Here is a 13,684-nt window from a genome sequence, read left to right as displayed (position 1 = left end):
GTTTATGAGGTTCACTGCGCGGATGTTATGTGCTGGTCTGAAGAGTTCAGGCTCCTAATGGAGCTCAAAGAGATTGCTGAACTAGGCCTTCAGGAGGCCTGAAAGGAGCTGAACTTGTTCAGTTTGTGGACCAAAAATGAAAAGAGGTTTGAGAAGAGAGAGAAAGAGAATGGCAGAGAAAAAGGCAGAAAAACTCTCTTTCTAGCGAGAGAGAGAGAGAATGGCAGAGAAAACAAGAAGAAAGAGAGGGCGATAGGCAGCACACTAGAGAAGCCGCTGAGGAAGAGGAGGAAAGGCAAGGAGGTCAATCGGAAGAATAAGTGGTTTGCTACCCTGCACGGGGGGAAAGGGGTGAGACAAAGGGAACGAGAGGAAAGAGAGAGACAAAATGGCAGAGGAGACGAGAAGCAGCAGCGAAGCTCGCCTTGGAGCGAGAAGAGAATTTGAAATATTTTTCTTTATTCTTTCACTCCCCCTTTATCCCTTCCCTTACGGCGCGGTTCAGGTGTCCAACGATATATGAGACAGATACTGCGCCATTTCCTTTCCCTAGAAACCAATAATTAAAGAGAGTATGCAATTCTTGCGAAGAACCTTGCTGAAGTTCGGCGTTTGAACAACGTGAGAGAGCCAGAGGAGCTTACCCCGGAAAGGCCAGGTGGGAGACTAATGAGTCTGATTTGTTGGCAACCACAGAAGAGGTTGTAACTAGCTCCACTAGTGATCGAGGTGTCCGTCTCCACACTCGGTGCCTCCAACCTTTCTTCATCTCCCTCCTTGCTCTCCCCTGAAAATGGGGCGAGCATTTTTCACTCTCCTCTTAACCTTCCGAAAACTGACACTTCCCACGCCAACGCCGGACAAGTGTTGCGATAATGGACTTTCTAATGCTATAAAACACTGCTAGTATTGCAACGCCTTTACCAACGCCGCAACTTGTGGAACCGGCTGCGCGCTGCAGTGCGAACTGATGGAGCCAGGCGCCTTTTATATGGAGAATACAACTCGCAACGACCACCCCACTTGAAAGGAAAGCTTCAATGTGGAGCGTTTGATTGCTGCTTGCTGAGGATAGGTGGCGTGCCAGGCTAGAGCTGCGCATTCTGCACGTTGCGCAGTGATGTTCGCACGCTGCGCAGAAACGAACTGATTCCACTGGAACGTCCTTTTTAGGCTAAACGTCCTCGTCCTTCAAGGCGCGGAAGTAGCCATGGAGACGAAGTGAGCAGCGAGCTCTGAGAACTGAAGCAGGCGAAAAAGGTAGCGCGTACAATAGTCCACGGAGATGTCCCATATTCACTCGAGAGAATTTGCTGCGCCTTACCATGTACTGCAATGCATTTCATGGATATTCCTCTTTTAGAGGACGGCATGGACTGCATTTTTTATAATTACTTTTTTGCACTGTATTTGAGAGTGGGTTGACTTGTTTAGTTCCCTTACGGTGCTCAGATACGGCTGTTTGCTCTGAGCTGAGACGTACCGATTAATGGCTTTATTTTTTATTACTTTCTAATTTGCCAATTTTCCTACTTCAGGGCGCCAATTATTCGGCGAGTAGGCACCGAAACAATAGGCCTTTTGATTACCACATGCATTTTTAAGGACGCACATCAGCAATTATCTCACGGGAGACACCTACGGTTCCCAGGGCCCACAGGGGTCGGGGATATCTCGGGGAAAGGTTATCGCACCGTAATTTAGCCTTTAAGAAAGGGAGTACCTATTAATCAGCGTCCACTACTGCGCTCCCGTAACTCTACAAGGAAAAGTTAAACAGCTTTCAGAAGACACTTCGTAGTTCAAGAAAAACTTCGTTCAAGCCCCAGCATGAAACTACGGGCCACAAGGTGATCGGGGCCACCGTTTTACCAACTAAGCCCACAGCGGCTGCCAGCATACCACAGTAAAGGGCCGAATTAATAACAAAAATTGTAGTGGTAACCTGTTAGTCCAATACATTGATGGGAATCTCACGAGGTCGCATCCTGCACGGTAGCACCACCATGGCCGTGCTTTAGTGGTTCCAGTGGCTAACTGATCCTTTGTTTTAAACCTTGTTCAATTTGGAAAATTTTCGTAAATACCCTGAAATGTATGTTTTAGCTCACGCGGTTATAAACGAATAGTGCTGGGCCGATATAGCTGCTACTGCACCATGGAAACTTGTGCATTGCTCAACGCTTTCGAATACCAGTGGTTGCCTTTCTGTGCGCATAATAGCTTTTTGTCGCAATCATTATAAGGCCTTATATTGATTAAGATGATTATAAGGCTTGTGTGTGTGTGTGTGTGTGTGTGTGTGTGTGTGTGTGTGTGTGTGTGTGTGTGTGTGTGCGCGTGTGTGTGTGTGTGTGTGTGTGTGTGTGTGCGCGCGTGTGTGTGCGCGTGTGTGCGTGTGTGCGTGTGTGTGTGTGTGTGCGCGCGTGTGTGCGTGTGTGTGTGTGTGTGTGTGTGTGTGTGTGTGTGTGTGTGTGTGTGTGTGTGTGTGTGTGTGTGTGTGTGTGTGTGTGTGTTGTGTGTGTGTGTGTGTGTGTGTGTGTGTGTGTGTGTGTGTGTGTGTGTGTGTGTGTGTGTGTGTGTGTGTGTGTGTGTGTGTGTGTGTGTGTGTGTGTGTGTGTGTGTGTGTGTGTGTGTGTGTGTGTGTGTGTGTGTGTGTGTGTGTGTGTGTGTGTGTGTGGCAGGTCGCGGTGAAATTAATCATTGGTTACTCGAGGTTTTTCAGATTGCTCGGTAAGAGCAAATTGGATCGCACAAGTCCCACCGGTGGCAGCACCTGCCATCCCAGCGCAGTGGTGTACCAGTTAACCACTAGACCACTGCGCCAGGAGTAGTATGAGGACTCCCAGGGATATATGAATGTTAAGAAGAGAAAAACCAATTCTGCATATATGAACAATAAACCATTACACTTCCGCGTCATCCCCTTAAGGCCGAGCGCGGGCCGCGGTAACGCGGCGACTGCCTTCACAAAGCGCGCTGATCAGAAGGGGTGCGGTGGATTCGTGGCGGCGGCTGCGTAGAGCCATGCAGAGGTAGAACCGCCAGCTGCGTGGCATCGGGTTACATCACGCTGCAGGGCGGCGACTGCGTTCACAAAGTAAGCAGGCGGGCTTACGCGTTCTCACACGTAGGTAGTATTAAGTGTCCCTGCCGACTTTTTTGTTGTCTTAAATCGACACTTGACTACCCTTAATTGGTCTTATATTAAAAAACAACTCGGCCTGACATTTTTTCGCGGCCCTGTCTTTTCTGTGAAGCTCCTTCTAAAGGTTTCAAGAATTGTAGTTTGCTCAACTACATTTTCAGGGACAGGCTATTAAGCTGTGCCTCAATGCGTGCTAGCAGTCTCAATGTCGCCGCAGTGTGGCAAGAGTAATTATACCAAAATATTTTCACATGCTCTTTCCCAAAGACTGTTCGGGCGAGGGACCAGCAAAAGAGATCAAAGGAGGCTCAACTGGTAGCCGAAGTCTTATAGGCCTTATAGTCTTAAAGTCTTATAGTTTTGTGGCGCCACCTGGAAGAGGTGAGGCTTTTCGTGTAGCAAACAAAAAGGAAGTGTGACGTCATAATTAGGTATATGTGGCGCGGAATCAGATCCTCACTTGCGGGGACGTTAACACTCATAAACAAAATCATATCCTAATTTTAATAAATGCCAAAAGACAGCGCCAACGGCGACGAAGATAGACCGGTGCTCGGTCAAGTAGGAAAATGATGAACACCCCAACTTTCCAGCCAATTCAACCTGACAAGAATTTTAACTGACAAGTTAACTCAACTCAGAAGTAAGGGTGTTGAATTGAGTTAATTCTCTGTCTACTTGTCCAAGCCCCGTTGTGCCTCTCGTCTTCGGTGGCCTTGTCTTTTCTCGCGCGCGAATAAAGGCATTATATGCCTTGTTTCTGGATGCACCTTCTTAAATAACTAAGGGCTTAAATTATATGCTATAGCCTAAAAAAGTGAATCGCATTGGTTTAGTGATTTCACTTAAAACAGAAATGAGTTGTGCCAATGGAGGTTGTGTTCCGTCGCATGCCGTGCTTTATTAACTAAAAATTACACACTTAGTTGCATCGCGACATAAAAAGAAATGAAGTTTTGAACAATAGGAAGATGATGACAATCCATTCAGCTGCCGTGGAGCCTTGAAACTTTGACACTGGCGAATGTTAAACGACCTGAGTGTAGCGTCTTCAAACTAAACTTGGTCAGACTCACGGACAAGCTGTGTATGTACCACGAACGTATAAATTAAACTAAAGAGAATAACTGGAAGACGAGCGCGAAAATGCTTAACTGTAAGCTCCTGGATATAGAATTCAAACCGGCCTAGTTACCACTTAAGAAGACCTTTTAACGCGTCTGAGAAGTAAAAATGAACTGCGTCCCTGTTTAGTTTCCTTGAACAAGGAAAACCTAGATTACTGGAAATCATACTCAGGTCCATCACCTCCCTATGCATATGCGTGTTTTATTGCACTACTTATTCCTGCCCCAGTGACAGCCAGCACTGAAGCATATCGAGAGACTGCGATATATGCCTGTTGTTTCACCGAAGTTCTGCAATTTTTAAATGTAAGCTTATTCAGTTCGAAGAGCTCTTTTCGGCACACCATTGTCAGCGGTGTAGCGCATCAGAATACCGCTAATGAATGAAAACTTGAAGATTTAGAGAGAGAGAGAAAAAAAATTTACTTGTAAAAAGGAGATCGCAGCGGATTGTGGGTGGGGTTCTTCGTCCAAGACTCCAGTGGCTTCCGCCGACGTTTTGACGATGGCGACTAGCGCCTCTTGGTCTTCCAGGGTGCCGCTGGCCACAATCACCTACCGCTGCTCCAGCGCCGCGTTTTGCGGCTTTAAATGATTCGGTTTAGCTGAGCATGCCCATGCTATGTGCAAGAATGTGTGAATATCGCCACACCCAGGGTAAATATCTGCGCATAATGTTGAGTGAATGCGGTGTAGGTGGTGAAAACTGGGGAAAGTAAGTGTTTAAATGTGTCTAAGGTGGTAGGAGTCCTCCGGGGAAAACTTCTTATGTGGCGGGGGGTAGAGACGCCTGTTTAGGCGGAGTGTCTCTAGGCGGGTGTAAAAGTATGTCGAGAGGGGGTAGAGAGTAGAGTCAGTGTGCCCTGCTCGGAAGGCATAATTCCGTGCTAGTGCATCTGTCCTAATATTGCGATCAAGACCTGCATGTCCTGGTAGCCAGATGATGACATCATCATACTGGATGGCCGCCCAGAACTCGGAGAGCCGTGCGTGGGACACGTGCACTCGTACAGGCTCTGCCGGCGGCTTTGGAGTCTGTAAAAATGTGGGTGCCATGACTTTGGGTGTTGCTCATAAAATGATGGGGATGGCTACTGCAATGGATTCCACGGCCGCCGGATCCCGTGCCGTCAAGGAAGCTCCAATATAAAGGGTGTTGGCGTGACTGACAGCAGCGCAAGCATATATGTGGGGCTGTACATAGGAAGCCACGTCCACATACATAGCCGAGGTATCTTGACTGTATTAGCTATAGAGGATGGAAGACCGGCCTGACGGCGTGGGACCTGTGTCTCGTTGTTCATGTGGCGAGGAGCAGGGTCCATGTAAAGGCACGAGCGGATAGCATTTTGAAGAACTCCAGTCAGGTCCATGGCCCTGGTGGCTTGCGGGTCGCATATCCTTGAAAGCATGGCCCTACCCTCCGAGGGGGTGAGGAGACGAGACTGTTGGGAGTTAAGAACAGCCTCCTGGATTTCTGAAAACAGGTTGTGAACCCCGAGTGCAAACGGTCTAGTGGTGGATGTACACATGGGAAGGCCCTGAGATGTTTTAAAGATGGTAAGGACAAGGATGTCTATCCTACTCTCGGTGGTGCGATCAATATTCTGGTATGGGAGGCCATACTGATTTTGAGTCATGGTCAGGGTCGTGACGAGGCGGATAGTGTGGTCGTCGCGCATGCCTTTGCGATGTCCAGCGATACGTCGTACCATACGTGTGATATTGAGCACGGCCATGCGTAGAGTGGCAATGGTGTGGGTGGACTTGCAGTCCCGATAGACCCAGAGGCCAAGCACTCGGATAAGAGATTTTTCTTAATGACAATAATAATAATAATAATTGTTTTTTGGGGGGAAAGGAAATGGCGCAGTATCTGTCTCATATCGTTGATCACCTGAACCGCGCCTACAGGGTGGTTGTGAAATTCGAACATGAATGGGCCGGGGAACGATAGCGGGGACCATCAATACGGGTGATTTCCGATTCATTGGGTGCACATTGCATACCGCTGGTCTCCACAAAATATGGCTGTTTGGAGGGCTCCTTGCCTCTTGGGTGGCGAGAGATCCTCGCGTTGACCAGATGGTGATGCCATCCTCATAGATGGTATTTCCAATGTCGGAGAGTGTAGAGACCTTGTGGGCGAGAGGGGCCATGGCTATATTGAATAGCAGTGGTGATAGGACCGCACCTTGTGGAGTGCCCTTGTCAGGTGTTCGGAAAGGAGACGATCTAGTAGTTTCGATGTCTATCAAGACTGTGCGGGCTGTGATGAAGGTGGAGAGAGATTTGAACATACGAGATACGCAGTGTTTCTGAAATACACCTTCTAGGATTGCAGAGTGGGAAATGTTGTCAAAGGCGCCAATATTGCCAAATGTTAGAAGGTGCTTTCCGCTGGGAGGTAACTTCCTCAGGAGTTCGTTTTCTAGGAGAAGAAAGGCGTCTTCCGTAGAGATACCATGTCGAAAGCCGAGAAGAATATGGGGGAAAAGATTATGATCCTAAATATAGTGTTACAGGCGCATTTGTATGATTCGCTTGTATATCTTGCCCAAGCAGGAGGTGAGAGATATGGGCCTGAGAGCAGAGGCGGAGGTTGGCTTGTTGGGTTAATGGATGAGTATCAGTTTTGCATGTTTCCATTGAGGAGGCATTTGGCCTTGTGTACGCAGTTCATCATTGATGTATTGGGCACGTGTGTGGAAGGCGATCCACATTTATTTGAGGTCCCCATAGCCACGGCTGGTGATCTGGCGGAGTAGTCTGTCGACGTCGCCAGCCAGGCCGGCTGCCGAAAGCGTTTCGTGTTGTGCGAAGGAGGTCGAGCTACCAGGTTCATCTTCATCAGCGCCGCTTGCGACCCGTTATATGTGCCCCCCCCCCCCCACGCCCGCTAGCGCGATGCGCGACAAATAAATAAATAGAATAAAAACCATATATACAAGTTTCTTCGTCCCTGTGGAGTTCGGGTCAGAGTTCGTGAAGGTCGTCGGGCGGGAGAAACGAGCTCTGGCGGTCGAGCCTGGCTGCTTCCCAAAGGGCGAGAGGAGCCAAAATATGAGGATATTTACGGAAGGAAAAGGCGGGAAAAGTCATCGAGGAATAGGAGGCGAGCTAGGCGTGCTTCAGTCTTAAGGCCTACTGGTGGGGCCGGCAGTTGGGTTGAAGTTGGCCGGGAAATGCCAATACAGAAAATGCAGCCTCGCGGGGGTGCACGGGAGATATGCGATGTGCGCTGGCCCAGTCGGTGCGGACGAAGGTATGGCGAGAGGAAGCCAGAGCCGTAGAAGTGAAGGCGATACCTCGGCCGATGGCGATGGCGAAACAGCGGCGGACAGCACTGGACTTAAGGTCTGCTGCGTGGGGCACGGGCTGGCTTGTTAGGGAGCAGTCGAAGCGGGCGACAGTGTGTACCGGATGTCTGCAAAGGGGAGCCCACTATGGGGTTGGGACCGCTTGCTGCAAACAGACGCAAAGTCCGGGACGTAGGGCTCGGAATTGGAAGGAAGCAGTAGTGCTGAGTCCATTGGCGGTGCGGGAAGGAGCACGCACTAATGCGTCGCAAGCATGCGGCCGCCTTCGGTGACTGTCTCGTGTATCACGGAGGCCCAGTCAATTGTGCCCGCCCCGCGTCAAAGAGAGGTGGGCTTACTGTGGTTGGGCTTGCGGTGGCAGGCGAACATGCGAATAGAAACAAGTTAGGGCCCGGGTCGAGAGACAGCTCTTCTGGTGATGGTTCTAGGGCAGGCGCCAAAGCTATCTGGCAAGCAGGGCTGGGCAGGAGGCTCCCTGGGACGAAACCTCGCAGGTGGATGACCATCCCTAGGGGCCGGTGGATCAAATTGGGAGAGACCGGTGTGGGGAGCCGCACCGGTGTAGTAGCTGGCAGAGGGAAAACCGAAGCAGCTATGAGGGGGGATTCGGCCAACAGGTCGCGGGTTGAGTGGCGGCGCAGCGTCTGAACCCGGAACAGCAGCGCAGAGAGTCGGCGGGAGCTCCAAGCGAAAATACGTCGTCAGGCCCTTTTTGAAGTCGGCGTAAATGTCGGGGCCAGGAGGCGGCAGCCGCAGCTTTGCCAGGAGACTGGGTGGGAATTCGCGTCTGGCGCGCTGATAGCGCAGCAGCTGGCTGGACACACGGTTGACGTGAAAGGGCGTGTTCAGCAGCGCCAGCCACAAAACGGGGTCCTTGGCATAAAATGCAGGCAGGCCTGGCAGCCGAGGAAGGAAGGAAAGCTGATAAGGCTAAAGGAGCTCATCGGTTGCGAGGTAGGCGCGTACATGACGGCGAGAAGAAGCTGCCGAAAACCGGCCGCGCACAACGGGCTTTTAACGGCAAAGCCAAGTAGAGGAACAGGACGGGCAAGAGCGCCGACCCGGCGAGGGCGGCGTCGTCCGGAGCCTGTAGATCTGGAAGGTGATCCACATTTATTGGAGGTCCCGGGAGCCGCGGCTGGTGAGCCGGCGGAGCGGGCGATTTCAGCGCCGCTACACGTGTTTGAAGGCTATCATTAGAGAGGTTGCGTAGCATTGCATTAGGGATCTTATCGGCACCTGGGCAGTAGAGCGGCTGCAAGCGCGGGCAGCTGCGAAGGCTTCTTCATAAGTGATTGGCGAGTTGAGTTCCGGGTTGGTGTGGCCAGTATAAGTGGTATATCAGGTATGTGGCTGTCGAGCGCCGAAATATTTGGAGCGGAGGGTGCCCAGAAGATCATGGACAGAGTCGGTGAATTTATGGGCTACTGCTTGCAAGGTTCTATTGGTAGACGCCTTTCCTGCTTCGGGATGTAGAAGGCTGCGCAGTGTGGCCCATGTTTTAGAATTCTAGTACTCGGAAGCATGCCAGTTTCTCATGGAGAGTTGCGTTGCATAGTCCTGAGCTTGTAAGTTAAGCTGCGCTATGCGCATTCTGAGGATACGGTTATGTCGATGTCGGTGCCATCTCTTCAGCAGGCCATGACGGGCCTCCCAGAGATGGAGATAGGGGCCAACTGGAGGATTGTCAACCGTGTGTTGGAGGGTGTGCGTGTGCGATTGATGGATGCCACAGAAGGCCCGGTACACGCCTCGATATCAGTAACAGAGCCAGAATGGAGCCGCGGTTCTGCAGGCTTCCCAGTTGGTGACCTTGATGATACCGGGCATGCGGTGCTGTGGGGACAGTATGCTGGTTCAGAGTAGGTAATAGTCGCTTCCTAGGGTTTTCCCTAGGTTGGTCCAAGTAGGAGGAGACATTATTAGCGAAAGTGAGATCCGGAGAGGTGTCACGGGAGACACTATTACATAGTGTTGTGTGGACTGAGAGATCGGTTATTTAGGTAAGGTGTGCGGCGTTCAGGGCATCCAGGAGAGTGGCCTCCTTGGCTGTATCGACTCGGTAAGCCCAGGCAATCTAGGGAGAGTTAAAGCCGCCAAGTGCCACGAGACGATTACATTGGAGTGGTTAAGTAATAGAACTTCGTTGACTTTTTATTATTACGGTTAGTCATTTTATTATTTGAGGGGTGCACAGACCACCGTAAGTAATATGAGTATCAGTTTATAGGATGTCAGCACTGTGGCCATACAAATTTTGCCTACATTGCGCCAAAATACATGCACTTTCAAAATGCTTGCAGGGAAAGTAACTCCTCCAGTGCCCGTAACTCTTCAAAAAAGCGAAAATGCTTTGAGGCCCAGCGCCGATATAAACTGCGTTTTCGAAACTATAAAACCTGATATGGATATTACGTACGACGGACTACGAGCCTGCTAATAAATAAGAAGACTAACAGTAATAATTAAAAAGTTATTCGCCAACAGTGCCTGAGTGTTCGATTTAAGAGAGGTTGCTATACAGTAACTTCAGGTGTTCACATCAATGCGCTCAGCAAACGTGGAGAAGGCCAAATCCTAACATCCGCGGATGCTTTCATTCCTGAAACATTCCTTCTAAGTCTAAAGCGGTGCCAGCTACCTCATGGATTTTGCATTACTATTGCCATATATAGCCACCATCGCTATATCCGGTATATTTCCTGCTTTTATGAGTTCATAAATTTTATAATCGTGTGCATCACAACACAGCCAACCATTTTTCACCATCCAGAACTCCGTACGAGAAACGGTTGAGCCGTAATAACCGTCTGAAGGTCCTCAGAATGCTATGTTTGGGGGAGGAATGGTCATCGGTGGAAATCTTGCACACATTTTGGGCTTCATCTCAGTGAGAAGTTTCATCCTCCGGAACATGCCAATTCATTTCACACCACTTCGAGCAGTCTGTGTCGAACAGACGGACCTCATCATTTATGCAAATGGGGCTCCTGGGAGATACCACTTCTATGGCCGTTATACTGGCACATATATAACGCATCGAAATGATATGTATCAATTGAGACGCTACGCGCCCACTGTTGCTATGTCGTAAAGTGTGGTAAGAGTTTCGGTCAACTTGACCTTTATTGCAGACAGACGCATCCTTGGAAAACGTAAGAAGTAAGACCTAACGCTCTTCGAATTACTTTCTATTAGTTAACCAGCCTATTATTTAAACGTATAATGTATTTTCATGCGCTACACCGTTGGAAATGCTATGCCGAAAATGCGGTTTCCCATCTAAAAGAAGGCCAATTTTAAAAATTGCCGAACATCATAGCTTAATCACTCGGTATAACTCCGTCGGTAGTAGGCCGTTTTGAAACAACCAGATTAAACACTACAAAATGAGAGAGACTTCATCGTTTCTTATATCCATGTAAAAATGCATTTCACATAAAAATCTATTAGTGACAACTGCTTCAACGCATTCAGCTATATAACTCTGGTGCGTTAATGAAACGCAGAAACCGAAACGAGCAGAAAAGGATACGGACGGAAGGCTTTACCGTAAGCGATGCGCGTCCTCGGAGCAAATAAAATCTGACCTTCAGTTTTAAATGTCAAAGTGACGCAGCGAGACACCGTTCGTAAAGCTCTTCATCCAGAGAGCACGCCACCTCTCGCCGCTACGTCTCCGAAAAGCTACGCCGAAACGCTGACGCTGCACAGTCGGACTGTACGAAAAGGCGAAGTTCTCAGCGTGCGCTCACCTCCTTCGCCTTCCTGTCAGTACGAACTTTATTACGAACAACCCAAAGAAATACGAAAGCCTTTCACACCGATGACCGACGTTGTACGCAGACGCCTGCAAAAAATTGCTGTGGTGTAGCTCTGGTTAACCCCGGAGTGACGCGATAGCTACAGCTGGCCGAGTTGAATTCGCCTATTCGAATTGTAAAGCCAGTCTTTCGCCATGCGTTTTGCTGGGCGCTCCATCTTCATATTCGTCCCTGGACGTGGATTCACTCTCTCTCCTCTCCACTCCCCCTGCACCTCGGTTTCGCCGGTGCGCCGTGCCGCCTGCAGCTGCCACGGTGGCCACGTCAGCGGCACGCTGAAAGCCCGAAATGCTAACGTAATGTAGGCGCGCGGCTCGCACACCAGCTGCGTGCTCTAACGTCACTCCGCGCATGCGCACAACTGACAACGCGGGCGGCGTCTGCTCCGCTGTCGGCGCAGCGGCGAGACGCGCGGCGCCCACACCAGCTGCGGGCTATGCCGTTACTACGCGCGTGCGCACAGCTGGCAGAGCGGTGGTACAATGGCTCAGCGCGCGGCCACGCTAGCCTCGCGAAGTGGCTGGCGTAGTTAGCTATCGCTAAAAAAAAGCAATGCGACAGCAAAGCGGCAACGCTAACCTGCCGAGGGAACGGCGTTCGGAGGCCAGACGAGCGGACGCGCTTCACATGCGCTCCGCAAACTTTGTCCTTTACGACCGGATTTACTCATCCCAGCCGTCTGAAACTACTGCCATCAGCCTCCGCTTCTCGTCAGGAAGCTGCCGATACCAACCTTTCCCGATTTGGACCCCCACATTAAGAGGCAAGTCCATATCTTTTCATCACCCCGCTGCGCTGAGGCTAAGCCTCGCGGCGCAGCAGCCGCCGATACCGAGCGCCGCTGCAGACGCAGCTCAGACCACCGGCGCGTCGGCGCCTCGACGGCGGCATGGAACCCATTGTAGTAGAGGGAGAAGGCATATCACCCTCGGAACTTACATCTACTAACGGCTGGCAATAAGCGCACGACAAGCGAAGCTCTAATCGGAAATCCCCTCCCACCGTTGCTCCGAATCTCACTCAAGCCCCGGCCGGGTGTCGGCCCCGGCCGCCCCAACTTTCTTCCCTACGCCACCCCAAGCTCCCCATCGACGACCACAAGATCATCCTCCGCCCCCGTGGCGGCCTCAACCTTCCGACCGTGAACGGCGTTGTGCTTCGCGATGCCATTCTGCAAGCAGCCCGCCTCGGACCTCAAGAGGCCAAGCCCGACACAGTCATCATCAACACCCTCCAACATCTCATCCTCATCAACACTCTCGACCCGCAGCGCAGATTCCGCTACCTCGACATCAAGTCCATAATGATCAAAGGCACCGCCTACGATATATACTCCTACCAAGCCGCACCGGAGGACTGCGCCCGCGGCGTGGTCCACGGGATTCCTCTTGACCACTCATACGAAGACATCAAGGACCGTCTCAGTCACGAGCGGAACCCTCCCATCCTCGACTTTAGACGCATGGGCTCGACAGAGTCCATTATCATCCTCTTTGAACAAGGCTAAGTACCCAATCACATCTACTACTCCTCTGTATTCTATAGGTGCTACCTCATGAAGATCGAGCACTGCCGTAACTGCGGCGCACTCGGCCACCGTGAAGATGTGTGCCCGACTCCCAAGCAACGCCGCTCTCCCGGCTGCGACCAAGTCGAACCCCCTGATGACCACTCCTGCACACCTCAGTGCAAGGTGTGCGGTAAAGCGCACCTGACAGCGGACAAAACGTGCAAGGCGCGCTTCCGCACGCCATACCTCGTCAAAAAGAGGTACTCGGATGCGAAGGGAGCCGCCGAGGCAAACGCCAGCCAGACTCCCATCAGTCAGACTCCACCCCAACACCGCAGCCGCTTCACGACCCGCAAGCCCCAGGCCCCGCAGCTCACATCAGAGTCATTTCCGGTGCTGCAGCCTGCCGCACCAAAACAGCCGTCTACCCCTCACAAGCCCAAGGCCCGGTCCCGCTCCTGGACCGGTACCAGGCTACCACCACCTCCAGTCCCACCGAGACCACCTGCCCAGGCACCCGGCCGCTGCACCAATGAGGTGAGCTGGGCAGGCGCAGTTTCCCAGGGCTTTTTGAGGAGCCGGCTGAAGCCATCCTAACAGTACAGCTGGCTCGCCTGTCGAGTACCGCGGCAGGCCGCACTCTACTCTGTCAGCTCTCTGGCTACTCTGTCTACTCTGTCACCCATCCTACCGAGGGGCTTCCCTACCTCCAGACCTACGCTCCCATCTCATCATCCTTACAATCCCTAAGAACA

General features: G+C 51.3%; 1 protein-coding gene across 1 annotated transcript in view; it reads left to right on the top strand.

The window, feature by feature from the left end:
- The first annotated feature begins 11,916 nt into the window (after positions 1 to 11,916).
- The window catches only part of LOC144124605 (uncharacterized), a 31,371-nt gene continuing 29,603 nt past the window's right edge, over positions 11,917 to 13,684 (top strand). Inside the window, exon 1 of the mRNA XM_077657397.1 lies at positions 11,917 to 13,466. Within this exon, the coding sequence (XP_077513523.1) occupies positions 12,975 to 13,466 (492 nt within the window). The 5' untranslated portion in view covers positions 11,917 to 12,974. The remainder of the gene's footprint in view (positions 13,467 to 13,684) is intronic.

The sequence above is a fragment of the Amblyomma americanum genome, chromosome 3 (assembly GCF_052857255.1).
Source record: "Amblyomma americanum isolate KBUSLIRL-KWMA chromosome 3, ASM5285725v1, whole genome shotgun sequence".
NCBI lineage: Eukaryota > Metazoa > Arthropoda > Arachnida > Ixodida > Ixodidae > Amblyomma > Amblyomma americanum.
This window is presented reverse-complemented; position numbering and strand designations above follow the sequence as displayed.